We start from the raw sequence: 25,373 nt of genomic DNA, 5'->3' as shown, positions 1-25,373 counted from the left end.
GAGAGAGATTGTTTAAGTAGAGAGAGAGGACAGCCAAGAAAATCTCCCTCCACCGAGCTCCCTCGATGACCATCCCTGCTTGAGGGCATATGGCTATCACAAAGATAATATGTATTAGAGACATGTTGTCCAAATATGGTATACATGATGATCACTAGGCTAGACATGAACCTACACAATTGGGTTAGAGAGCCAGTATATATAGGTTCTTTGGAAGCCACATTTGGATAATGTAAGGTACACACTATGCTACATGAGGTCAACAGTGGATTATGGCCTCTTCTATATGAGGTTGGTATATAGTTGCAGGTGTATGGATACAATGATGCAGATTGGGTTGTTATCATCTTGGAGATAGAAGATCTACTAGTGGGTTTATGCTCCTTTGGGAGTGGTGCTATTACATAGAGCAACAAGAAGCAGCTCAATAGTTACCTTATCAAGTACAGAGGAAGAGTATATGGGTGTTGCAATGGTAGCATGTGAGGTAGCTTGGTTACGTAAGCTACTTGGAGATTTGGGGCTGCATGTGAGGTAGCTTGGTTATGTAAGCTACTTGGAGATTTGGGGCTGCATGTGAGGTAGCTTGGTTACGTAAGCTACTTGGAGATTTGGGGCTGCATGTGGATAGACAAAATGTCATCTATTGCACCACAACCTTAGCAGCGGCCAAGAACCCAGTGTTTCATGTGCAGACCAAACACATAGAGGTTCATTATCTCACATCATCAGAGAGAAGATCTTGGTAAGAGATGTTGACTCGTCTATACCTTAGCACAGAGGACCAAATAGTAGCCATTTTCACCAAAGGCCTTGGGAGCAGAGAAGCTTCACAGATTTTTCACTATGCTTGGAGTCTTCGAGATGGAGTTGATCTTGAGAGGGAGTGTTGAGATGTCAAGCTCAACATGAGTTGACACTTATGACGTGTCTGGGTGACCGTTCCACCTTTACACTAGTGGCGTGTTTGGTAGCAGATGGAGTTGATCTTAAGGGGGGGAGTGTTGAGATGTCAAGCTCAACATGACCTGACAGTCATGACATGTCTGGGTGACCATTTTGTCTTTACACTAGTGGCATGTTTGGTAACTGATACGATGGATCTTTGCTACAGTTGGACTACACCTCCCTAGTCCAACCGAGTTATGGCATACTTATCAACTCATCTACTTAGCGTGTTCACATTATGGACTGCTTGTACATAGGAGTGTGATTTTTAAGAGAGCTTTTTCTAACAACTCCTCTCTCAGCCCAGCCCACTTTCTCCCCTCTAGCCCAACTTAGCTCCTCCCTTGTCTCTCTCCCACTCTCTTCCTTTCTCCCCCTATCTCCCTCTCCCACTCTTTTTCCTCTCTCTCTCTCTCTCTCTCTCTCTCTCTCTCCCCCTTTGCCACCCTCCTCCCTCTCTCCTTCCGTGCCCTTTCCCTCTCCCACTCTTCCTATACACAATCTCTCCTTCCCTCTATCTCACCCTTTCTTACTTAAAGTCATATTATTAGAGACCTCATGATGACTTTCCCTCCCTCCCTCTAACTCTCTCTCCTTCCCCCCTCTCTCTTTCCATATCTCTCACTCTTCCCCCCTCTTCCCTCTCTCTCTATCACTCCCTCTTCCCTCTCTCTCTCTCTCTCTCTCTCTCTGTCTCCTTCATTTCCCTCTCCCACCCTCTTCCCTCTCCCTCTCTCCCTCCCTCTCCCCCCCTCTTCCCTTTCTCTTTCCCTCTCCCGCCCTCTCCCCTCTCTCTCTCTCTCTCTCTCTCTCTCTCCTTCATTTCCCTCTCCCTCCCTCCCTTTCACTCTCCCACCCACCCTCTCTCTCCTTCTCCCACCCTCTTCCCTCCCCCCACCTCTCTCTCTCCTTCAATTCCCTCTCCCTCTCTCCCTTTCACTCTCCCACCCTCCCTCCCTCTCCTTCTCCCACCCTTTTCCCTCTCTCTTTCCCTCTCCCACCCTCCCTATGCATAATCTCTTCTTCCCTCCCTCACGCTCATCTTCAACCCTTCTCCCTCACTTTGTCCTCTCTCTCTCTCTCTCTCTCTCTCTCTCTCTCTCTCTCTCACACACACACACACACACACACACACACACACCCCTCATCTTCACATGCCTTTGCATAGCATTGCACATGTGAGTTTATTTTTTGCATTTGTATGACATTGCCTGCTCTTTATTATCCTTTTGCATGTCAATGCATGTATGTGTCATTACAATACATTGCATTGCATAGCATTGCATTTGGATGTTATTACATAATCTCTTCTTCCCTCCCTCACGCTCATCTTCAACCCTTCTTCCCTCCCTCACGCTCATCTTCAACCCTTCTCCCTCCCTTTGTCCTCCTGTCTCTCTTCACCTCGTCTCTCTCTCTCTCTCTCTCTCTCTCTCTCACACACACACACACACACACACACACACACACACACACACACACACACCTCATCTTCACATGCCTTTGCATAGCATTGCACATGTGAGTTTATTTTTTGCATTTGTATGACATTGCCCGCTCTTTATTATCCTTTTGCATGTCAATGCATGTATGTGCCATAACAATACATTGCATTGCATAGCATTGCATTTGGATGTTATTACATGTGCATATCATTGCATGGTACTACTTGCCCTTTGCATGGTACTACTTGCCCTTTGCATAGTGTTGCATGCCATTTGCATAGTGTTTTATATGGTTTGCATCTAACCTAAAGATACACAAATATGTGCCATTACAATATATTGCATTGCATAGCATTGCATTTGGATGTTATTACATGTGCATATCATTGCATGGTACTACTTGCCCTTTGCATGGTACTACTTGCCCTTTGCATAGTGTTGCATGCCATTTGCATAGTGTTTTATATGGTTTGCATAGTGTTTTATATGGTTTGCATCTAACCTAAAGATACACAAATATAGAAAATAAAGGTACTTGTATGCACAATATGGTCTATCAGCACCTATCTTGATTTAAAAATTGAGACATGTACATGATGGATTCACATGTATGGGTGAAAGCACACTTTCTACCAATTGCATTCATTGCATTCATTGCTATCACACTTTCTACCAATTGCATTCATTGCTATCACACTTGAAGACAACCAATATTAGTGGATTTAATATCATCATACAATGTATTGAACAATTTATCTAGTGCCTTTTAGATATAATAAATGTGAAACAAGATTAAACAACCATGTTCTAATTCTCTAACTCTGCATAAAAGTGTTTCACAACCAGTTGTAAACCATTGTCTAGGACATAGGTTTTTAGTCCACCTTATACCCGTATATATTACACACACACACACACACACACACACACACATATACATATACATATACATATACATATACATATACATATACATATACATATACATATACATATACATATACATATACATATACATATACATATTCGTCACCTGGCAATAATCATGTGCTACACACATCTTTGAAGTTAGCCATGACCTCACTGTTGCTAGACTGCTCATGCATTTGAAAGACTGGATCTAATGCAAAGGCCGCACCATGAAGTGGAGTATGCATCATAGTCCATCTCTCTGTAGCGCAAAAAGAAATCTCCTTTCGCTCTCTTGTTGTAAGTTTCATGAGATTCAATAGTTTTGATAGCTTGAGATATCAGCCAGTACACCTTGCCCATGACAAATTTATTGGTGTCCAACAATGCGTAGCAACTCCACAAATGGTTTAGCCACACTTTGAATTTTTTGTACCTTACTCCAAAAGGAAGTCGAGGTCACTAAGTTGACACATCTTGTGGCAACCACAGTATGGGCGGCATGCTTGCTTATCCATGTTTGAAAACATCGATCTGCCATAGTTTCATGTAGAGCAGCTTGAACCAACAGAAGCCTTTCTAACACATAATAGCTTGTCTCGCGAATCTTGTGGCGCAGAATATTTGCAAGCACTTATCACTCTTAGTATGAAAGAGTACATAAGTAAACTGATGTTTGCGAATGAATTTCACAATATGGTTAGCTTCTACAAGAGTTGGATGAACAAAACTCATCTTTTCAATATCTTTTAACAACAAATTCAATGTATGCGCAACACATGGCACCCATGTAATCTTAGGATATTTCTGTTGAATCAAATGGCCAGCATTTTTGAAGTTTGACACATTATCAGTGCATATTGCAGCTACATATTTTGGACAACCCAAACGGGCAATAGCCCTTTCATACAGTTTAGCAAGATAAGAAATTGCCTTCTCTTTAAGTGAAGTATCAATTACGTCTAGGAAAACTGTGCCCCTTGGACATATATACATAATATTAATTAATGGTTTTTTTTAACAACGTGTCCATCCATCCAGCACAATAGTACATCCAAAGCCTGGCACAAAATCAAGCACTTTACGTGCAAGGCTTTGCTCCATTGTATGCTTTACTTTATCCAAGTACTCTGTGCGCCTTTATTGTAAGGTGGAATATTAAATTTTGATCCTACTTTTGCTGTGCAAAACATCGCATCTTGAAATACACGGTTATGCTTGACATTAAATGATATCCCACAAGCAACAAACGCTTGTGTCCACTTCAAATGCATCTCCAATGTTGCAGTTCAATCAAAGGTAGAATATAGTGGACTAGACTGTTTGCTCACACCATTACTTCATCTTGAGGCAGCAATGCACATAGGAGGCGTCGAGTGCATGTTAGAGGGTTCCCCAATTTGCGAAGGAGCATTCTCTTGCTGAGCTGACGCATTCTCTTGTTGAACTGATGCATTCTCTGATGCTACTGATGCATTCACTTGTGGACATACCGTATCCTCATCCTGAGACGAATGCATCCTTGAGAGCATGATTCCTGTAATATGCGGCGATATTTGTTACCTTTGGTTGCCATGGATACTGCCTTGGTTTTTAGTTTTGTAGCATGCTTATATAACTTAGTGCTAACGTTAGGTGGTGGATCCCTTCTTCCTCAGTGTGTATTTGTGTGTGTGTGGCCCCCCTCTTTTCCTAACCTTGTGCTTCCCTCCCTCTTAGACCCCTCCCAAAAAAAACCCTCTCTTCCCCCTCAAGTAGTGTGTGCTCTCTTGCCCCTAGGATAGTGTGTGTGTGTGTGTGTGTGTAGGTGCGTATTTGTGTGTGTGTGTGTCTATGTGTTTGTGTGTGTGTGTGCATCCTCGCCCCTCGGGTATGTGTGTGTGTGTGTGTATTAGTGTGTGCATGTGTGCATCCTCGCCCCTCGGGTATTGTGTGTGCATGTGTGTGTGCCTATTTGTGTGTTTGTGCCCCCCTTGCCCCCCTTGCCCCTAGGATAGTGTGTGTGTGTGTGTGTGTGTGTGCACATGTGCACGTGTGTGTGTGTGTGTGTGCATCCTCGCCCCTCGGGTACTGTGTGCATGTGTGTATTTGTGTGTGTGTATATATATTAGTGTATGTGTGTATATATTAGTGTGTGTGCATATTAGTGTTTACATGTGTACATGTGTGTGTGTGTGTGTGTGTGTGTGTGTGTGTGCATCCTCGCCCTCGGGTATTATGTGTGCATGTGTGTATTTGTGTGCCCCCTGCCCCTAGGGTAGTGTTTGTGTGTGTGTGTGTGTGTGTGTGAGTGTATTTGTGCGTGTGTGTATTTGTGTGTGTGTGTGTGTGTGTGTGTGCACGTGTGTGTTTGAATATCATATATATAACATATCTCCATCCGAACCCAAAGATTTTAAGAACCATACCACTCTCGATAAATAAAATGTTTAACATGATTATAAAACAAGAGTATCTTTACAATAATCATGTTATCAGAGTTATGAGAAAATCTCTCAGGTAGTACACCATGTGTCCAAAAGCTTAGACTGCAAGATTTTTGAGAGGGTAAAACCTGTTACCTGCATCCATCCAACATCGACAAACAAATAGTTAGCATGTGTGTGTCTTACAGGTGGCTTAGGCCCTACCACATGTTATATATGTCACTCAAGTATCCCAAAGTGTAAACTAATATCGAATCAATTAGTCTCAGAGTGGCCCAATCATTGTTCTATTCCATCAATTAGATAACCCGTGTGCTTATAATGTAGTCTTCTAAAAGAAATGCATAATAATCATAAAAGTGTATTTTCACACAAGTCTTCATACCAATGAACAAATCACCTATGTATATCATTATTTAGTAATGTAGATGTATATCATAAGGCATCTTATCGATTCATAGCCCATAGTACTAAGTAACCCAAAAGATATCATTCTATAAAATACCAATACACCCAAGTCGGTAAGGGGCTACAGTCCCAAATATTCATTTAGATAGTATAAGGTAATGGGAACAAATATATCCATATCCTCAGTAAACCACTATGGACCATAGCACAAATCTAGTCATATCAAGCCACAGAGAATGAGTCCCGAATATAGATTGACATAAAAACTGTTAGGTTGGAAAACAGCAGAGCCAAGCCATCATATTTATTTAACCAGTGAACGTTAATCAGGGCACACAAAACCAGAGGGGACAACATCCACTATCAAAAGTATAAATCCATATACCTGCAAAGATTAGAAATTTGGTACAAAAAATCCAAATAGATTATCTAAATCCATAGCTTGGTTTAGTACACCGTTAATACACACATTCTCTAACTTTTTTTTACTAAGGCTTAGAAATTTATCAGAAGGCGCACACAGATGAAAAATGGTTATAGTTACAAAAATAATAGTTAGTTAGTAACGTAATCGTCAAAAATAGCCTGATAACAAGAAAAATCTATTTAGAATGTAGGTAAAGATAAAAATCGCAAGCATGATGTGATACATTTACAACCAAAAATTAAAATGATAACAAAAGGTAGTGCATGCAGGTTTTTTGAGTGTATGAACAATTTAAGAAGCACACCATGAATCACAGATAGTAGATGATTCAAATACCATTATCAAGTGTATGCCCTAGCCACAAAACCATCAGATGATTCTCACAGAAGTCATTAACACAGAGTGTACGTAATAAATCCATGACATTAGGGCAAGCAGCCACAAACTCCCACACTACAAATACCTGAGAAGAAGATGAACTTCTCGTGGAAGCCAGAACAAGTGACATGGCAGAAGAACCACGTAGAACATACAGAGGCTAAGTGAGTAAACTCATAGGTATGCAAGCCGTTTTATATCTGTCAAGCATCAAAGCAGCTAGCTAACACTGCCTTAGGGTGTCAATGCAAATCCGTTAGAGTATAATCTGTAGAGCACCATACCACAGATGTAAGTGCGTGCACGCATATATATTATATATATATATATGTGTGTGTGTATAGTGTGTGCATATATATATATATATAAAGTAAAATAAATACAAAAATTGCCTCTATTCCAAATCTAAGCATCTAATCTAAATAACATATAGAGAGAGAGAGAGAGAGGGGACACGAGAGAGCGTGCGACAGAGCGTGAGAGGGGCAGCGCCTTATAGCCGCTGTCACTAAGGGCGACGTCGCCCTTAGTGAGGGTATATTCATGGAACTGCTATTGGGAGAGGAGGCTCTCGTGCTTATGCCGCCCCCTAGCTTGGACTTTTGCCTGTGAAGCTCCGCCATGTGGGCCTCTGCACATTCCTTCCAACTGTTGCGAGAGGAGAGCGCTTCTAGCAACCCTAATCCGGCTAGTGATCCGAGTTCTAGAATTGGACCATCTATTGAGACCTAGTTTAGAGCTGTTACCGCACTCTGGCACATTTTCAGTGAATCCTCACCGTCTATGGACTCACCCATGAAACGACCTACCGCACCAGAGGTCAGCGCCTCGTGGTCATTGCAGTTCCTTAATTGAAGTGACCAGGGGCCTTAACGGAGGTTGAAACTAATTAGACGAACAAATTAATGATATGAAGGTTGAAACTAAGGTAGACACCTTTTGTAGATCACCACAAGGAGATTATTATTATCATTATAGTATAATATGTCTTTGCCTTCAATTTGAGATTGTCTTTGGGGCTTGCCGTCACCTTACAAGTTTTCAATTAATAACACTTCTACCTAATGAAAGTTTTGAGATTATCTCTCGGGTGATCTCTTGTTTACCGTCACCTTACAAGCTCTCAATTAATAACACTTCTACCTAATGAGAGTTTTGAATCTAGTACCTTTATTTTTTATTTTTTACTTTTTTTCGAGAAAAAGATCCTTCAATTAGTTAAAGAAAAACACCCGCAAAGGGCTAAGTACAATCACGATGGGCTAAATAAAGCCTTACCTCACGTAAGGGCAGGAGACAAATGATCAAAGGGGAAGAGATGCTTCTCCTACGGCTGGCCGCTTTGTGAGGAGAAGACTATCTCGTATGTGGGAGGGGGGGGGGGGGAAACAACCATACAGGTGGTCTGTAATGCTAAATGGGGTCATCGCCTCTATCTGTGAGGAAAGGGCCATGCCTCCAAGGTATCAAGAAGGCTTCCTGCTGAGGTCAGAACCTCCCTGCAGCTTTCCCCACTGACCACGAAGGGTGTGAATGATATCGAGCCATATGCTCCTGATGGTCTTAGCCAGTGAAGTGTGGGTACCCTTGATGGCCTCGCTACATCTAGCATGACAGATGTGCCAGGCTGCTATGCTACGCAAATCTCCCATCGTTGGCATGAGCCTGGTCACCATACACCTGCCGGTGGGGCTATGATTGTTACTGCTACAATATGATGGTGGGGGGCCTGAAGGGCTAGTCCTCCCCCATCTTCCTCGTAATTCTTGACCACTCTAGCCTTGGTGGCCCAAGCGACAATACCCCAAGTGATGATTTAGGTCGTGTTGAAATACACAAGTGAATAGGGTGTGTGCGGGAACAAGCCCTTGGGGTTAGAGGCTGTAAAAGAGGATGTGTAAATGTGAAAGAACCTATGAAAAGGTGAGAAGAATCTACTGGGAGAGAATAAAGGGCAGCATGAGAAGATTTAGGAAGTGTAGAGATATTCTGGGAAAAGTGAAGAGGTGGAGAGAATCAAGCAAAAGAGGTGGAGTGAATCAAAGAGAAATCAGTGGGATTTGATGCTTGGATGTAAACTCTATAAATTGAGGCATTGGCCTGATAAGAATTTGCTGGTTTTTGATTATCCATGCCTACATTAAGCTATTTGTTAATTACTCACTAATCACGTCTTAATTATTTACTAATCACTTTGTTAATGATGTTGATTCTAGTGTTTGATCCACCATAGCTTATCACATTGCTCTAATTTCAACATGGTATCAGAGCCATGCCACATCACATTCATTCATATTCATTCACATCTATCCCGATTCACATCCTATCACACCACATTCATTCATATCCATCACTTTTGTGAGCCCATTATCTTGCTAATCATTTTGCTAATTAGGATTAGTAGAAAATTATAAATTTTTCCTCTTTTTTCAACTCACCTCTGTACCCCCAACTGGTGGAGGAGCTCTAGCTCCTTGCACACATCACATTAGGCTAAACCCTTCTAGCCACAACCAACCAACTCATTGCTACTCAAGCTCATCAAATCAGCACAGCAAACCGCCGAGACGGGTTCAAGAGAAATCGCGAATTTACCAGGCACCTGTTTCTGGGAGAAAAACTCAGATCTCTTCTTCATCAGCTCAAATGGGTCTAATTCCTCTTAGCCCCAAGTGTTTTCAAGCATGCTCTACAAGCTGGTGAAGTCAGAATTCAATTTGATCAAGTCTACATTTGGTCAAATCTTGTGTTTCTTGGCTTAATCCTCTACTAGACTCATTGCTATTGATGTCTTTGAAAGCATTTGAGCTCATTTGAAGTCTAAGGCACCAGATCTGGACTCCCCGCATACTCTATTTTCTGCACACAAATAGAGGATTAATTTGCTAATCAGTGCTAATCACTATATTTTGGTACAATTGAGGGTACAAATTAACCATTAGGTATCTGATACAGATCCCTATAACTTCAGATTGCAATTCGGAGTTGGTTTGATACTCCAACCATTCTGTACAAATTGGTTACCCTTGATTTACTGTAATTTTTGGTAAAATTCTGCTGATAAAATTGTGATAATTATCATTTTGCATTTAACCCTTGGTTAATGCATGTAAATCTCACTCAAATTCAAGATTATTCACAGCCAGAGTTGCATTTGGGAATGTGCATAAGAATGAATGCTATACACATTATGTATTGGGCACATTACATCAGTGTGAAAATGGGATCAGACATTGCCCTTGTCCAGATGCCCTTGTCCAGAATAAGGCAAGACCTTCCGCATAAATTTGGGTTTGCATTGCATAATGACACAAGATAAACATCAAAAACCCAAAAGAACTGTCAACAAAATGTTTAAACATGTTGCTCACATGGAGCAAAAAGACCTGAGACGGACAAGCTCATGGCCCCAGCCATGAAAGAAGAAGAACATCTCCTTCCAAGAGGAAGATCCACACCAAGAAGATATAGAAGAAAAGTTGAAGGAAGACATGGACACAAGAAGAGAAGCTGCCCCAAGAAGACTGAAAGAAGAGATGGACGCGTGAAGAGAAGCTGCCACAAGAAGAAGACTGAAGAGAAGAGAAGATGTGAGGCTCCAAGAAGTGAGGAGCCATGTGAAAATGAGAGAGAGAGAGAGAGAGAGAGAGAGAGAGAGAGAGAGAGAGAGAGAGAGAGAGAGAGAGAGAGAGAGACCCCACAACCCAATGTAACCTGCCCCAACAAAGTAAAACCACCTTTGAGCCACCAATGATGTAGGCCACGTGGTAGATAGATGTATGTGTGAGCACTTTAGTCAAGGTCGCGAGCGACGGGCACTTGTAATAGCCTTGGACACATAGAGAGAGAGAGAGTGTCAAGAACTATGAGATTAGGGACTTGAGGCACTGGTCGCGGACTTCAAGTAAGAGGGAAACTTGGTATAGGGTCCAGGTGTGCTAGGAGTATTCACTTGAGGGGAGGTGTTGAAATACACAAGTGAATAGGGTGTGTGCGGGAACAAGCCCTTGGTTAGAGGCTATAAAAGAGGATGTGTAAATGTGAAAGAACCCGTGAAAAGGTGAGAAGAATCTACTGGGAGAGAATAAAGGGTAGCATGAGAAGATTTAGGAAGTGTGGAGATATTCTAGGAAAAGTGAAGAGGTGGAGAGAATCAAGCAAAAGAGGTGGAGTGAATCAAAGAGAAATCAGTGGGATTTGATGCTTGGATGTAAACTCTATAAATTGAGACATTGGCCTAATGAGAATTTACTGGTTTTTGATTATCCATGCTTATATTAAGCTATTTGTTAATTAAATTACTCACTAATCACATCTTAATTATTTGCTAATCACTTTGTTAATAATGTTGATTCTAGTGTTGGATCCACCATAGCTCATCACATCAACAGGTCGATGCCCTGTCCATAGCAAAGATGTGGAGAATCCGCTGCCAAATTTGCTGATCCTTTGGGCAATCGCAAAGGCAATGTCACTCTGAGACTCCTAGGGGTGGCTGCACCTACTGACCGACCTCCGACTGCCAACCAAGTACTAACCGCTAGACTCCTGTGTGTTGTCAGCAGCCAAAAAAAGAGAGTGATCTTCCTTGGTTGGTATCCCGAAATCTCTTCCAGAAATCTTCCAGGAAACATTGTGATAGTTCCTTAGACTGCCAATGTGCTACTGCTGCCCGGTGTGCCATCTATCTCAGGCATCTGGATCCTACGTGTTGTATATGCAAAGAAAGGGGCATCTAGAGTCTCCACCCAATATGTGGGATCATGCCAAGTCCACTCTCTAGGGTCCCACTACAACCACTACGACCACGTGAGAGGTCGGCACTCCTAGATCCATAGCCGCCCGCCAAAGTCTCTCCCTGGCCACCTTGGTCGGTGTGCTGGATCTATGTGCCATGCCCATGCCTGAAAACCAATCACCCTCACCCTCTGCAAGGTGCAACCTCTGAGATCCTCCAAGGGGTTCTCTGATCTCTCTAGTCTGCCATGGGATCCAATAGAAAAAGTGAGCGGACCACTGTCCTCATTTACTCCATGGACCACCACGAGGATATTGTGTCCGGTGAAAATGCCTAGACACACCGGGGGGCTGGGTCTGGAATAGGAGTCAATCACTCCTGAGGAATAGCTAAGTTGATGTTGATGCTAAGCCTTTATCTACCCCGGATCCCTATCAGGTCTCTCTCTTGCTCGACCTGAGGTAATTACCTATGTGCAATCCAATCTCCAAGAGACCTGGCTGGTCCCCTGCCCAAGGCACCCCAAGATATATACAGTCGGGCCCCTAGCATGTGGCCGTTGGGTAAACGAATCATGGGGTTCCAGATCAAAGGCTACTGAAGCTGCTCCTCTGAGGCCACTGGAACAATATGTTTGAGGGGGTTGATCCCAAGCACGAAGTAGATTGGCTGCGAATCTGTCCTCAAGGACTAAAACCATGGGCTTGCATCTTTGTGAAGATCCATCTAGTACTTTGCGACCATAGGCCTCCAAGGCTCGGAGTGCGGGCTAAAATCTGGGCCAAGTGGATATCCTTGCAAGGCTCACCACTGGGGGTAGGAGTCCTTTGTCCAATAGGGCATGAATCTGTATAGCTGGATCGATGATGCCAACCCCTCCTTTGCTATGTGGCTGAATGATCACTCTCCTTGGCCTTGGCTAGCCTCCCATCACTTCCGGCCCACAAGAAGTTCTAGATTAGATGATGTACCAGGCCAATACATGCCCGAGAAAAGGCCCAACACGAGGTGATGTACCACATGGTGGCAAGCAGTACCTGGTTCGCCACCACCACCCTGCTTGTTAGGGAGTATTAAAGCTTCTTATTATTACGAATACTCAGAAGAAGCGGAGCGAGCTGCTGCTCGGGAGAGATATCAATGCCAACCTGGCAACCAAGGTAACGGACTGGAGGGCCCTTCGGGATCCATTGGAAAGCCTCAACTGGTTGCCAAGTCAGGATGGGTGTTGAGTCTACCCAAAAACCACATGACTTGTGCTAGTTGATCTTTGCTCCTGATGCACGATAGAAAACCTCTATCGCATCCGCAAATCTCTAGAGATTCCCAACATCTCCAGTAAGGTAGGTTGCTATGTCGTCTGCAAACTCTGAGTCCAGTACCTCCTCCTGTGTGAGTGCGGAGGGGAAGACACAATCCCTGAAGTCTGATCTCCTGGGCGGAGAGAAAACTACTCATGGCCTTGGCAACAAATAGAAAGAGCTACGGTGCCAAAGGACAATCCTGTTGAATCGAGCGGGAAAGGGGGAATCTATCACCTTGGGCTCCCTGAATGGCTGGGAGATGCTGAATAATTTCTTGAGACTCCATGAATCCACTCCATGGGGAATCCCATCCGGCTCATAGTGCCCTCTAGAAAGCTGCAATCCAACCTATCTCATAAGCTTTCTCAAAGTCTAAGAGTAGCACAATGAGATCCAGGCCACATCCTGGCCAAAATCGTCGCCTCCCAAAAGGTAAAGATGTTGTCCAGAATTCTCCAATCCTAAACAAAACTAGTATGAGTGTCATGGATCAAGTCTAGGAGAGAAGGATGAAGTTGCTGATGGCCTTGGCCAAAATCTTATAGGCCGTCCCTATAAGGGTGATGGGTCTTCATTACCGAATTTCCAATCTATCACCACCCTCGGGAATCAAATGTATCAAGCTCTCTGTGAGCCTCTTTGGCATGGCACCTATAAGCATAATCTCAAGCTCTCTGTGAGCCTCTTTGGCATGGCACCTATAAGCATAATCTCATTGAAGGCAACGCGAAGGCCATGAGGTCCCAATGGTGAAGAAAGAAAAAAATAGGAAGCCCATCTTCCCACGGTCGTTAGCCCTTGGGTAATGCCTTCACTGCCTCTGCCAGCTCCTTTGAAGTGAAAGGGGTCAATAAGAAAGACCGAAGGGAGGGGGGAACCACCTCTCTCATGTGCCTCTAGACTCTCTCACGTGCATCGATAATGGGGCACTAGTGAGAAAAGATCGGAAGAAATCCGTGGCGATGGCTCTCACATGCGGAACAATAGCTCCATCTTGGCCATGCAGCTTGCGAATATTGTCTCTCCTCTTGTGGGGGCCAGCTATCTCAAAGAAGTCTCCAGTAACTCTCTCACCGGCCTGAGTGCAGAATGAAGCCCTGGCAAGGTATCTATACTGAAAAGATGCAGGGGAGAAGAGAGCTTGAGCTCTTGTAAGCACACACACACACACTCACAAAACCCTAAAAGAGAACACACAAGGTGAGAGGCTGAAAATCTTCTTCTTCTTCACACAACACTCAACACACCATATACAAAGATAAGAGTACACACAATATGAAAAGGTACTCAACCAAATACATACTAGGGTTCTCTATAGTGTGAACCCAACTAAATGAGCTGGCGCTATAACTATGCCAGTCTCTAGAATGGCTGTGAGACAGAGCCTGTCATCCCACTGGCCGCATATCATCCATGATCTCACCAACCATGCCAGTGGTGTAAGTGTGGGGCCTATCCCCCTTGCGAGTCATCAGTGTCCACCGCCTCACTAGATGAGCTCGATATCTCAACACTCCCCCTCGAGCTCAACTCCATCTCATGTACACCAATGCTTTGGTGAAGATGTCAACGACCTGATCCTGTGTGCTGACATAAACAAGGTCAATGTCTCCTGCCAAAACCTTCTCTCTGACAAAATGGGAGTGGACCTCTATATGCTTCGTGCGAGCATGAAAAATTGGGTTCTTGGCCAACTGTATATTGCTAATGCTGTCCAGAAAATGACAACTTGTCCATCCATTGATAGACCCAAATCTGCAAGTAGCTTTCTCAACTAAGCTACCTCACATGCTGCCCATAGCAGCACCTTTGTACTAGATAGAGCAACCGTAGGCTGCTTCTTGCTGCTCCAAGCCATAGTAGCACTCCCCAAAGAAACATGAAGCCACTAGTAGATCTTCTATCTAAGATACTACCAGCCCCCACAGCATCTGTGTACCCATGTACACATATCTCTATCCCAGTTTCATAAAATAGTCCACAATGCAAAGTAGACCTCACATACCTCAGTATGCGTCTCAATGCATCCAAATGCGGCTTCCATGGAGCCTACATAAACTGACTCACCAACCCAACAGCATAGCTCAAATCTGGCCTGGTGATCGTCATGTAGATCAAGCTTCCTACTATGCGCCTATACATAGTAGGATCCTCCAAACTCAACTTGCCATTCTGATCCAATGGCACTGAGATAGGCTTACAACCTGTCATACCATACTTGGACAACATGTCCAAGCCATACTGTCTCTGTAGTAATCCAATACCATGTGGCGACCTAATCAACTCAATGCCCAAGAAATATCTGAGCTCCCCCAGATCCTTCATCTCAAACTTCTGTCGAAGCAAGATCTTTACATCAAAGATCTCTGCATCATGGTCCCCCGTGTAATGATCAGGTCATCTACATAGATGACAACAAGCATAACCCCTCTATCACTGTGTCTCACATACAGCAAGAAATATGCATTGGCTACATGAAAGCCAATAGTGATAAGATATTCAGAAATCTTGTCAGACCATGCTCTTGTTGGTGCTTGTTTTAAGCCATACAAGGCTTTCTTCAATCTGCAAACATGCTCGGGGTGACTCACATCCTCATAACCAGATGGCTGCAACATATACACCTCTTCTTGTAAATCCCCATGCAAGAGTGCATTCTTTACATCCAATGCATTCTTTACTACATCCATCTGATGTAAAGACCATTGCTTTGACGCAACCACTGCTATCACAACTCTCACTGTTGCCATCTTGGCAACTGGGCTGAAAGTTTCCTCATAATCAATGACATATGTGCGCATATCCTTTGGCTACCAATCTAGCCTTATACTACCTGCTTATGCTTCCATCACTGTTATGTTTTACTTTGTACACCCACTTGCATCCAATGGCTTTCTTGCCTTCAGGCAATTGCACTAAATCCCAAGTCTCATTTCCATATAGTGCATCCATCTCCTCATCCATAGCTTTCTCCCAACACACATTTCCAACAGCCTCATCAATGCATGTGGGCTCTATAACCTGCACAACTTTTGCCATGTATGCATAGTGATGTGCCACATAACCATTATAGGTAAACCTTTGCACAGGATTCTTCACTCTCCCAGATTTTTGTAGCTTTGCATTCATGGCTTCCATAGCCTTCTTTACACCAGGTGTTCTCGTAGATAGCTGGTATCCCAAGATCCTCATCAAGGATTATCTCTGAGCCACTAGACTCTCCATCAACATGAGATGCAGGAATGTCAGGCATACTAAGGGGCTCAATCACTTTCTCTTTGCCTTTATGTGATGTACTAATCACATTTGTAGGACTGCTATTATGACGCAGCCTGGCCTGCCACTCCATAATCTATCAAACTGAACCACTAGTAGATGATGACTCTCCTGGTCCACTCGAAGACTATGATTGTTGCTGACTTGCATTCTATGCAACCACATTTCCACTCACATCAGCCCCAACAGCTTCTTTTTTAGCAGCATACCAGCTGCTCATCTCATCAAAAACAACATCCCTGCTTACCCTCAACTCACGTGTAGCAGGGTTATAACACCTGTATCCCTTTTGCTCAAGGGAATACCCAATAAACACACATTTTTCAGCTTTTAGATCCAGCTTAGTTCTCAGTTCATTTAGCACATGCACATATGCAATGTATCCAGACTTTTAGATGAGACAAATCAAGTTTTTTGCCAGTAAACCTCTCCTCTGGAGTTACATCATGTATGGCTGCAGTTGGAGTCCTGTTCATGATGGAGTCTGCTGTATAAATAGCCTCAGCCCAATAGCTATACGGCATATTAATCTCTCCCATCAATGGTCACGCAATCTCAGCAATGTGCGTGTTTTTCGCTCAGCAACTCCATTTTGCTGCGGAGTGTCTCTACATGTAAACTGTCTCCGAATACCATTCTTCTTCAAAAATTCAGAGAACTCATTGGAGAAGTACTCTCCCTCTCCATCTAACCTTAGGCACTTTACATATTTCCATGTTTGCTTTTCAACCATAACTCTGAAATTCTGAAAATGAGTGAACACCTCACCCTTCTCCTTCATGAAGTATACCCACACTTTCCTTGTGTGGTCATCAATAAATGTCACATAATACCTATATCCTCCCATAGACATGGTCTTCGTAGGACCCCATACATCTAAATGCACAACATCTAGTGCATTTTTGCTCACATTTTTGTCACGTGGAAATACATGCTTTGTTTGCTTTCCAAATTAGCATGCTTCACTTCAACTTTAAACTTTGGCAGCCCTGTCACAATTCCTTTAGTTTGCAGACTTCATTCTTTGCACATTCACATGTCCAATTCTTTTATGCCAAATGTCTGTGTCTGCAACAATTCTTGAACCATTTGCAAACATCGTAGCACTCACTTCAGGCATGTTTACATTCAATGTAAACATTCTGCCCACTCTGTTGCCTTTTGTAACCAACCTGCACTTGTCTTTAAAGTCTTCAACATAACAACCATCAGGATTAAACCGAACCTGCAAACCCTGCTCAGTCATCTGGCCAACTGAAACCAGATTCTTTGTTATGTTTGGAACATGAAGTACATCTGCAAGGTACTTCACTTTGCCATCCTGCATAGACAATGGCACATCTCCAACACGGGCAATTGGATGAGCAGTGTCATCCCCTGTTTCCACAAAACCTAGTCTTTCAAGGTTTTTCATCTCCTTGAACCACTCCCCATGACTTATGTCGTTCAAAGCACTTGAATCAATGTACCATACATCATCTTTACGTGCTGCTTCAACATTTTCAGACATGGCATTACGACATGCTGCATAACAAACAACCTTTCATTATCCTCATTGTTTCTGCTCGAGGATGCATAGTTGTTATGGTGCAATTTTCCATTTTGCATGCCAGCCTGCTTCTTATAACAATCTACCTGCACATGTCCAGGCTTACCACAATTTCTTTGAATTGGCCTCTCCCCCTGCCTTTGAATTGGCCTCTCCCCCCTGCCTTTGAATTGGCCTCTTCCCCCTGCCTTTGAATTGGCCTCTCCCCCCTACCTTTGAATTGGTCTCTTCCACCTGCGTGTTGTTGTTGTTGTGAATTTTGGGACTGTTGTTGCTGCTCTGCTCTGTTGGCCTCTGCTGTTGGCCATAATTCTGATTACCTGTTTGGCCACCTCCTTGGCCACGATCACGGCCTCCTCTACCTTGTCCTCTTCCTGAACTTGTGTAGAAGGCCTATTGCTTTGAACTGTTTTTGTGTTTTGTGAAGACTGTTGGTCTTCACCCAAGCTCTTCTCTTCTATAATCAACATAGGCACCAAATCTGTGAAATTGGGAATGTTTTCCCGAGTCTGAATAGACGTCTTGAACGCCTTGTATTGTGGCCCGAGACCACGTAGACAGACTCCACCTTATCATCATCATCTACTGAAATGCCAATAGATGGAAGGGATTCCACAATACCCTTGATCTTCAATGCATAGTCATTCACAGACATACTCTTTTTCTCCATAGTATGAAGTTTATTCTTCAACTGTATCTTTCGTGCCTTGGTATTCCTTTTATAGAGTTTTACCAAGGTGTCCCACGCCTCCTTGGGGGACTTGGCATCCTGTATGTGCCCAATCATGGTGTCTTATATACTGATAGAGAGCCAATACATAACTTTTTTGGCTCCTTGGTTCCAATCCTTGAAGTCTTTCACATCTACAGCAGTTCGATTGATCTCCGGTATCTCTGGTGCCTCTTTATGCTCACCTTCTATGTAGTCCCAGTAATCCTTTCCCATCAAGAAATTTGTCAACCTGAACCTCCAAGCATGGAAGTTGTTCTTGTCAAGCTTCTCAGCAACAATCTTGTTTATGCCATCATTTGACATCTTGCTAGACACACAAATTTACCAGAAACAACACTCTGGTTTGTCCTGTACAAACTGTTGTATTTTTTGTAGCGGTACTGTACTACACTCAAATGTCACAACCAGTGACCTCAATGTGTATACATACACCCAATGGCAACTGTTGACCTCCTTGCAGCACACACAATGTCTACACAGCCAATCTGACTTCCTGCAGTTCTTAAACAGAGTTCTACATAGAATCGATGACTTCCCGGCGTGCTCGAAATCACCTGCTTTCTGAAAAACAGAGGTCCTAACACGCCCAAAACGCGTTTTTGGCCCAAAAAATTTTATCCATTAGGACACTATGGTTGCCCTTCAGCTTTACTCTCCTGCGAAGAAAGCTCCTCAATCAGAGATAGTTTGTTGGTGCCTCCTGTATTGCTCCCGACAAGGATGTAGTTGTCGCCAGCACAAATAGGGAAGAGTAGATGAAGCTCTTACTCTCGTACCGCTTCTTGCGCTTCTCTTGCTTGCAGATCAGCCCTTAGCATGAGCCAAGTGCTCTGATACCATGAAAAGATGCAGGGGAGAAGAGAGCTTGAGCTTGCAACACACACACTCACAAAACCCTAAAAGAGAACACACAAGGTGAGAGGCTGAAAATCGTCTTCTTCTTCACACGACACTCAACACACCATATACAAAGATAAGAGTATCCACAATATGAAAAGGTACTCAACCAAATACATACTAGGGTTCTCTATAGTGTGAACCCAACTAAATGAGCTGGCGCTATAACTATGCCAGTCTCTAGAATGGCTGTGAGACAGCCTGTCATCCCACTAGCCACATATCACCCATGATCTCACCAACCATGCCAGTGGTGTAAGTGTGGGGCCTATCCCCTAGGCGGGTCATCAGTGTCCATCGCTTGTCCACCGCCTCACTAGATGAGCTCGATATCTCAACATATACTCCACCCTCCTCTCAATGGACCGAATCTCCGTGAGGGCTGCAGCGATTAGACTCTCAATCTACGGGCTATCTGGGGAACTCTCCTAAAGACGCTGTAAAGAGGCTAGGCCCCTCCTTAGACTCCTCTCCTGCTCCCGAAATCCCTCCAATCTACTCTGGGCTGCCTCTTGTACGAAAATACTAATCTCCCCAAGGCCATCATCCAAAGTGCATGCTGCAGAGCCTGGGGAAAAGTCTAGTCCCACCCATATCTGCTCGATCCAGTTGTTGCAGATCTCAGGATCCTGAATGAGGCTATCTGAAATCCTGGAGCTCGCATGCCTGTCATGTCTCCATGGGTCCACTTGGGGCATGATTTGAAAATTTAGTGCTTGCCAGAATACCAACCATGCCTCCACGGCTGCAAGCCTACTCTTCGACATAAAACCTATCCAACCGAGAGGTTGGGTCCAGTGCTCCGTCTATTCGATCTAGAGAAGCTAAGACTCCCAGGGCTATGTCCAAACTCTCGAAGATGCCAAGGGTCCTATCCCCTAAGAATTAATATTATCTCCTCCCATGCAGAGTACTCCGCTCTTGAGACTGTGGCCGTGCCACCTCCAAGTTTGTCCTCTGCTGCCTCTATCATATTGAAGTCACCGCCCATGCACCAAAATCAGCATGGGGCACGGCCTGTCAGATAGTTCTCCAAAAGATAGCTCTACCTGCGGCACATCAGCAGCATTCGTCGGGGCATAAATGTTGAGGAAGCCAACACTATCCTCCCCAATAAGAATGGTAACCCACTGAGCACGTCTTGGAACTAGGACTCACGATCCTATCACAGATGGCAGAAGCTGCTCTCACTCTCACAGAGATACACACTCCCCCTTGCGTCCCTGATGAAGGGCCGAAGGATGGAGACCAAAAAGTATGACTCCTGCTTGGTAGAATCTTCCCGCAGTGCGGTGGGTATGCCCCTGTATGCCCCTCAGTAAGATGGTGCTCGTGGAGGAAAAGAATGTCAATAGGTCTCCCCACCAAAGCTCACTATAGCTCTCCTCTAAGGATGCCTTACTTAGCAATAACACAGGGAAGGTTTGTGTAAAAGGCTTTAAAAAGATGTTTGATAGATAAAGAGAACCAAGCTTTCTACTATTTTACTCATGATGAATCGAAGAGTATTAACTTGACACATTGATTGTGCATGTGTATGTGTATGTGTATGCGTGTGTCTATATGTATGTACCAAATACAATGACTTAGGCTTGCTTAAATAGCCCTCAAGAGGAATGTCAAAGGTCTAGGCCTTTGGATTAACCATAACTATTCGTATACTTTATCAGTTGTTATAATCACCATATATGAATCGTGCATGTGCATGTGTATGTGTATGTGTATGTGCATGTGCATGTGCATGTGCATGTGCATGTGCATGTGTATGTGTATGTGTGTCTATATGTATGTACCAAATACAATGACTTGGGCTTTCTTAAATAGCCCTCAAGAGGAATGTCAAAGGTCTTGGCCTTTGGATTAACCATAACTATATTTCGTATACTTTATCCGTTGTTATAATAATCACCATATATGAATCTTCATGTCTATAACAATAATTTAAATGTAATACCTAAACAAATGAGAATGTGCCCTAAGTGCTAAATAAGTGAACATACATATGTACAAACATACAAATGTGCTAACACTTAAACAAATTAGAATGTGTCCTAGATGCTAAATACGTGAACATTACCCTTCATATACTTGATCCATAGGAGCTAAGAAATTACAACTTGCAAGTTAACAGAAACAATAGGATCTTCACAAAGAACAAGACTCAAAAAGATAGAAATATGGAGAATAATCTAAATTACTGTTCCAAACCAAGATTACAACTGATGGCAATTGCTTCCTTGGATAGTGATCTAGGAAAGACAAGGGTATACATGCAGTGAAAGTAAATCTCAAAGTGATGATATGAATATAATGAAAGCTTTCAAATGCATTAATAGGTCGATCAACCTACGTTGAGTTCAATTGGACCCAGCCGATCACATTAGGATAATAATAATAATAGACTAAACAAAAAGACTTTGAGAGCCATTCAAGGTAAAGGTGGCCTAACACCTTGTAACCGACTATTAGGAGGAAGAAAACTCATCATGCGAAACATCGGCGTACCCAATACGACTTTCCTTTTTAAGAAGCTTGCCAAGAAGAAAGGGGAGGAGTCTCAGAATGGAAGAAGCTCCATAAATTCATATCTGCGTACCGCTCTCCAGCAACCGCATCCCCATGAAAGAGAGCCTCGATCTCTTCAATCTCCTGTTTGCTGAGCTTAACTTGAAGTGCACCCACATTCTCCTCAAAGTTCTTCACCTTGGTAGTGCCGGGAATGGCTACAACACCATCCCCTTGATGCTGCACCCAAGCAAGGGCGAGCTGCCCTGGGGTGCACCCTTTCTTTGAGGCAAGTCCATGCAATCCATTGAACAGCTTCTGGTTCTTCTCCAGATTATCCCCCTTCAGTCTAGGTTGGCCTGTCTGCAGACCAAAAAAAAGCAGAAAAAACAACACGACCTTGTAAAATTATACAGGCAAACAGGGTCTCACTAAGGATTATCCAGCTAAGTACCCAGCTGAGTTGTTAAGACGATATTGAATATATATACCTTTCGGAAATCCGTGTCTGTAAGACCTTCTAATAATTTCGCTCCAGCAGAAAAGAAACCACGGCCCAGTGGGCTGTAAACAACAATACCAATCCCCAACTCCCTGCAATACAACAAGAGAAGCTCTCTCAGGCATATTGGAATTTTAAATTAGGAGATGCCAATCCGCATCATAGTTGTGAGAAAGGCCGCAAATGTTCCCCTAGTGGATAAGCCTTTGGATTTTCTACACGAGGTCTTGGGTTCAAATTCTCTTGTTGTTGGGACACTTCATACTAAGGGTGTATTCGCGTGCATTTGTATACCTCAGGTCATCATCATTCGATCGTTTTGGCACACTTGCTTTCACCATCCACTTCGGCGATCCTATAGCTCATGCTCCGGATCAAGGACAATGGTTGCCATGGACATCAAAGATCGCGACTCAACTTGAGACACCTAATTCTATCAAAGTTGTGCAGGGTGTTCACACTAATCGACTGAGTGACTAGTTAAAATGTGGGATTCGCCCCGCAGGTTGTCCACTGCCTACAAAGTGGCCAATATTTGGAAGGGTGGTACTCGGGTATGTGTGTGGTGAGTAGTATAGTGTGTATAGCCTGGTGAAATTCTCGTGTACGACTAGGATGAAATTCCCGTGTGCGAATAGGAGTGGAATAAGACCTCTTTTTTTTTTAAATTTTAAAGGAAGCAAATGGTCACCTGCAAGTGGGTACAATGTCTTTTTCTACGTCTCGAGACCATAATGACCATTCAATTTGGACGGCTGTGATGGGGTGAATGGCATGAGCTCGTCTTATGGTGGATGCAGAAGCCTCAGAGAGACCAAGATACTTCACCTTCCCTTCCTCTACTAGCTTCTTCATTTCTCCGACCTGATTCAATGCCAGGACAATCTATGAGAATGAGATAGCTATTTGCAAGAGCAATCTAACAGGAGTCAGCTAACCTACTCCCTAGAAAGAGTTGAAAGAAGATTGTCATTATACCTACATATATGTACATACATGTGGATAGCGTCAGCAACACAAAAACAAACACACACACACATGTAAGAATCATTTTATCTTTAGAATGAGTGCTTACAGTGACTTCAATAGGAATTCTGGTGTCCACACGATGCTGATAGTAAAGATCAATGCAATCCACGTCAAGCCTTTTCAAGCTTGCTTCACAGGCAGCCCGCACATAGCTAGGGTCTCCGCGATATGAGCGCTGCCCATTTTCGACGTGGATCCCAAACTTTGTTGCCAGCTGGACCTTATGACGTATTCCTTTTAAGGCCTGAATAGATGCAGCACAATTTAATCATCAAAATAGGGATTATGTCATAATCTTATCATCAGTTCCTAACCTTGAATCTCTCAAATAATCTTTTGCAGCTATGGGAATTATAAAGCTCAAGACCATAGTTGTTCCATACGATACGGTACGATATGATATCGTACGTGAATTTACCGTACCGTATGAAATTTTGGAATATGATACGGTAAAGTACGGTTTTAAAAAAGCACTTATAAATTTATGAATTATCAATTTGAAAGGATAGAGAGCTCAAAGGTTGTTATAGAGGTTGAGAGCAATGGGAGCTTGAGCTTGAGAGGCTAGAGCTACGAGAGGTTGAAACCTATGATGGGAGAGAAGGTTGGAGGAGAGCTTTTTAAAGGAGGTCAAAGAGTCCAAGGCACCCACCCAAGGCCAAGGGCCAAGACCCAACTGTTGGAAGACAGTCTGCGAAGACACAGAGAGAGGGAGGTAGTTGAGGAGGAGAAGCCTTTGCTTCTTGTTGCGGTAACTAAGGAATGTGCCTCACCTCAACCCTCCAAACACACAGCAGTGATCACAAGGATGGAGAGAACATATCCTTTGCATCCACACCAAAAGTCAACCCTAACCTCCTGCGTTCCATAGCGAAACGTGCTCTGAAATCTTAAATTCCTTTCCACCAGTTTCTTCTTGAGACCCTAATATCCTACTATAAGCTTCATTTAGAAACCCTAACATCCTTTAATCAGCTTGACTTCCTCTGCTTCACTTTGAAGCTCAACATCCTTCCAAGTTGTGGGAAACGATAGTGCAGCTGGTGTAGAGAAAACTGAGAAAAAAGCTAACCTTGCCGAGCAGGATCTCATTGAGGAAGGGGCCATAGATATCAGAGGTGTCGAGGAAGGTGATGCCGGAGTCGACAGCGTGGTGGATGAGGGCAATCATGTCCTGCTCGGGCTTCGGAGCGCCGTAGTTTGCCGACATGCCCATGCATCCCAGCCCTTGCACAGACACTTTGAAGCCCTGAGAGCCCAGCTTTGTTAAGGGTACGTTGGACGCCATAGCCAGACCTTGCAAGCTCAGAGGCGAGAGGCGATGAAGTTAAGGCACGTATATATACATACACGTATGAGTGTTTTACTTCGCCACGCCACCTCGTCGTCGTGTGCAGTGACATCATCAATCAATTTACAAAGACGAAGAAAAAAATGGAGCCATACAAATTTTTTATTTGTGTTGGCGAAAATTCTCATAGAATCATTAAAAATGTCATTTATTGCACTTTCCTCTGATTACAATACCATTCGTCTTCTTTTTTTTTAAAAAAAATTGCACTTTCACCTTGACTATCTATAGTAATGTTGTTGTCTATGATCACTCTCTTTACCAGGTCTTCCACCATTATTCCTCTACTACTTCATCCACCATTATTCCTCTACTACTTCATCTGTATTAATAAAGGCATACCTCATATCATCAACTTCATTCTCATTACTTTTCCATTTATTCATGAACCAATCTAATCTTGGATGTGAAGCATCAAAATTTTGTTTATCAATAAAAATATCATAGATATCTTTCATTATTGTTGTGTTGGATAGATATACCATTGTCCTCCATAAAGCGGAATTAGGTCCCACGTTTCTCATTATTTATGAATTCTCCTAGATGGG

The 25,373-nt window shown here is 43.3% G+C and overlaps 1 protein-coding gene across 1 annotated transcript; it reads right to left on the bottom strand.

Annotated features, from left to right (window-relative positions):
- Nucleotides 1-21,614: 21,614 nt before the first annotated feature.
- LOC147638159 (putative aldo-keto reductase 2) lies at nucleotides 21,615-24,790 on the bottom strand. The gene is made up of 5 exons (XM_086798089.1): nucleotides 24,547-24,790; nucleotides 23,521-23,718; nucleotides 23,137-23,309; nucleotides 22,435-22,537; nucleotides 21,615-22,306 (listed from the first exon to the last, which is right to left on the bottom strand). Exons 1-5 carry the CDS (start codon nucleotides 24,760-24,762, stop codon nucleotides 21,962-21,964), a joined length of 1,035 nt encoding a protein of 344 aa, XP_086654215.1. The 5' UTR covers nucleotides 24,763-24,790; the 3' UTR covers nucleotides 21,615-21,961.
- Nucleotides 24,791-25,373: the final 583 nt, after the last annotated feature.

Source organism: Cibotium barometz, chromosome 5 (assembly GCF_041138505.1).
Source record: "Cibotium barometz isolate CiBa-2024 chromosome 5, ASM4113850v1, whole genome shotgun sequence".
In the NCBI taxonomy this organism is placed as follows: Eukaryota; Viridiplantae; Streptophyta; class Polypodiopsida; order Cyatheales; family Cibotiaceae; genus Cibotium; species Cibotium barometz.
Note: the sequence above shows the minus strand (reverse complement) of the source record. Positions and strands in the feature narration are given on the sequence as shown.

What these genes read in the sequence shown, in the direction of transcription:
- LOC147638159 (XM_086798089.1), bottom strand. Translation starts at nt 24,762, where the DNA reads ATGGCGTCCAACGTACCCTTAACAAAGCTGGGCTCTCAGGGCTTCAAA. An exon ending in ATGAGATCCTGCTCGGCAAG is followed by an intron (nt 23,719 to 24,546) that starts GTTAGCTTTTTT and finishes GCATCTATTCAG; the next exon opens with GCCTTAAAAGGAATACGTCA. An exon ending in GAATTCCTATTGAAGTCACT is followed by an intron (nt 23,310 to 23,520) that starts GTAAGCACTCAT and finishes GCATTGAATCAG; the next exon opens with GTCGGAGAAATGAAGAAGCT.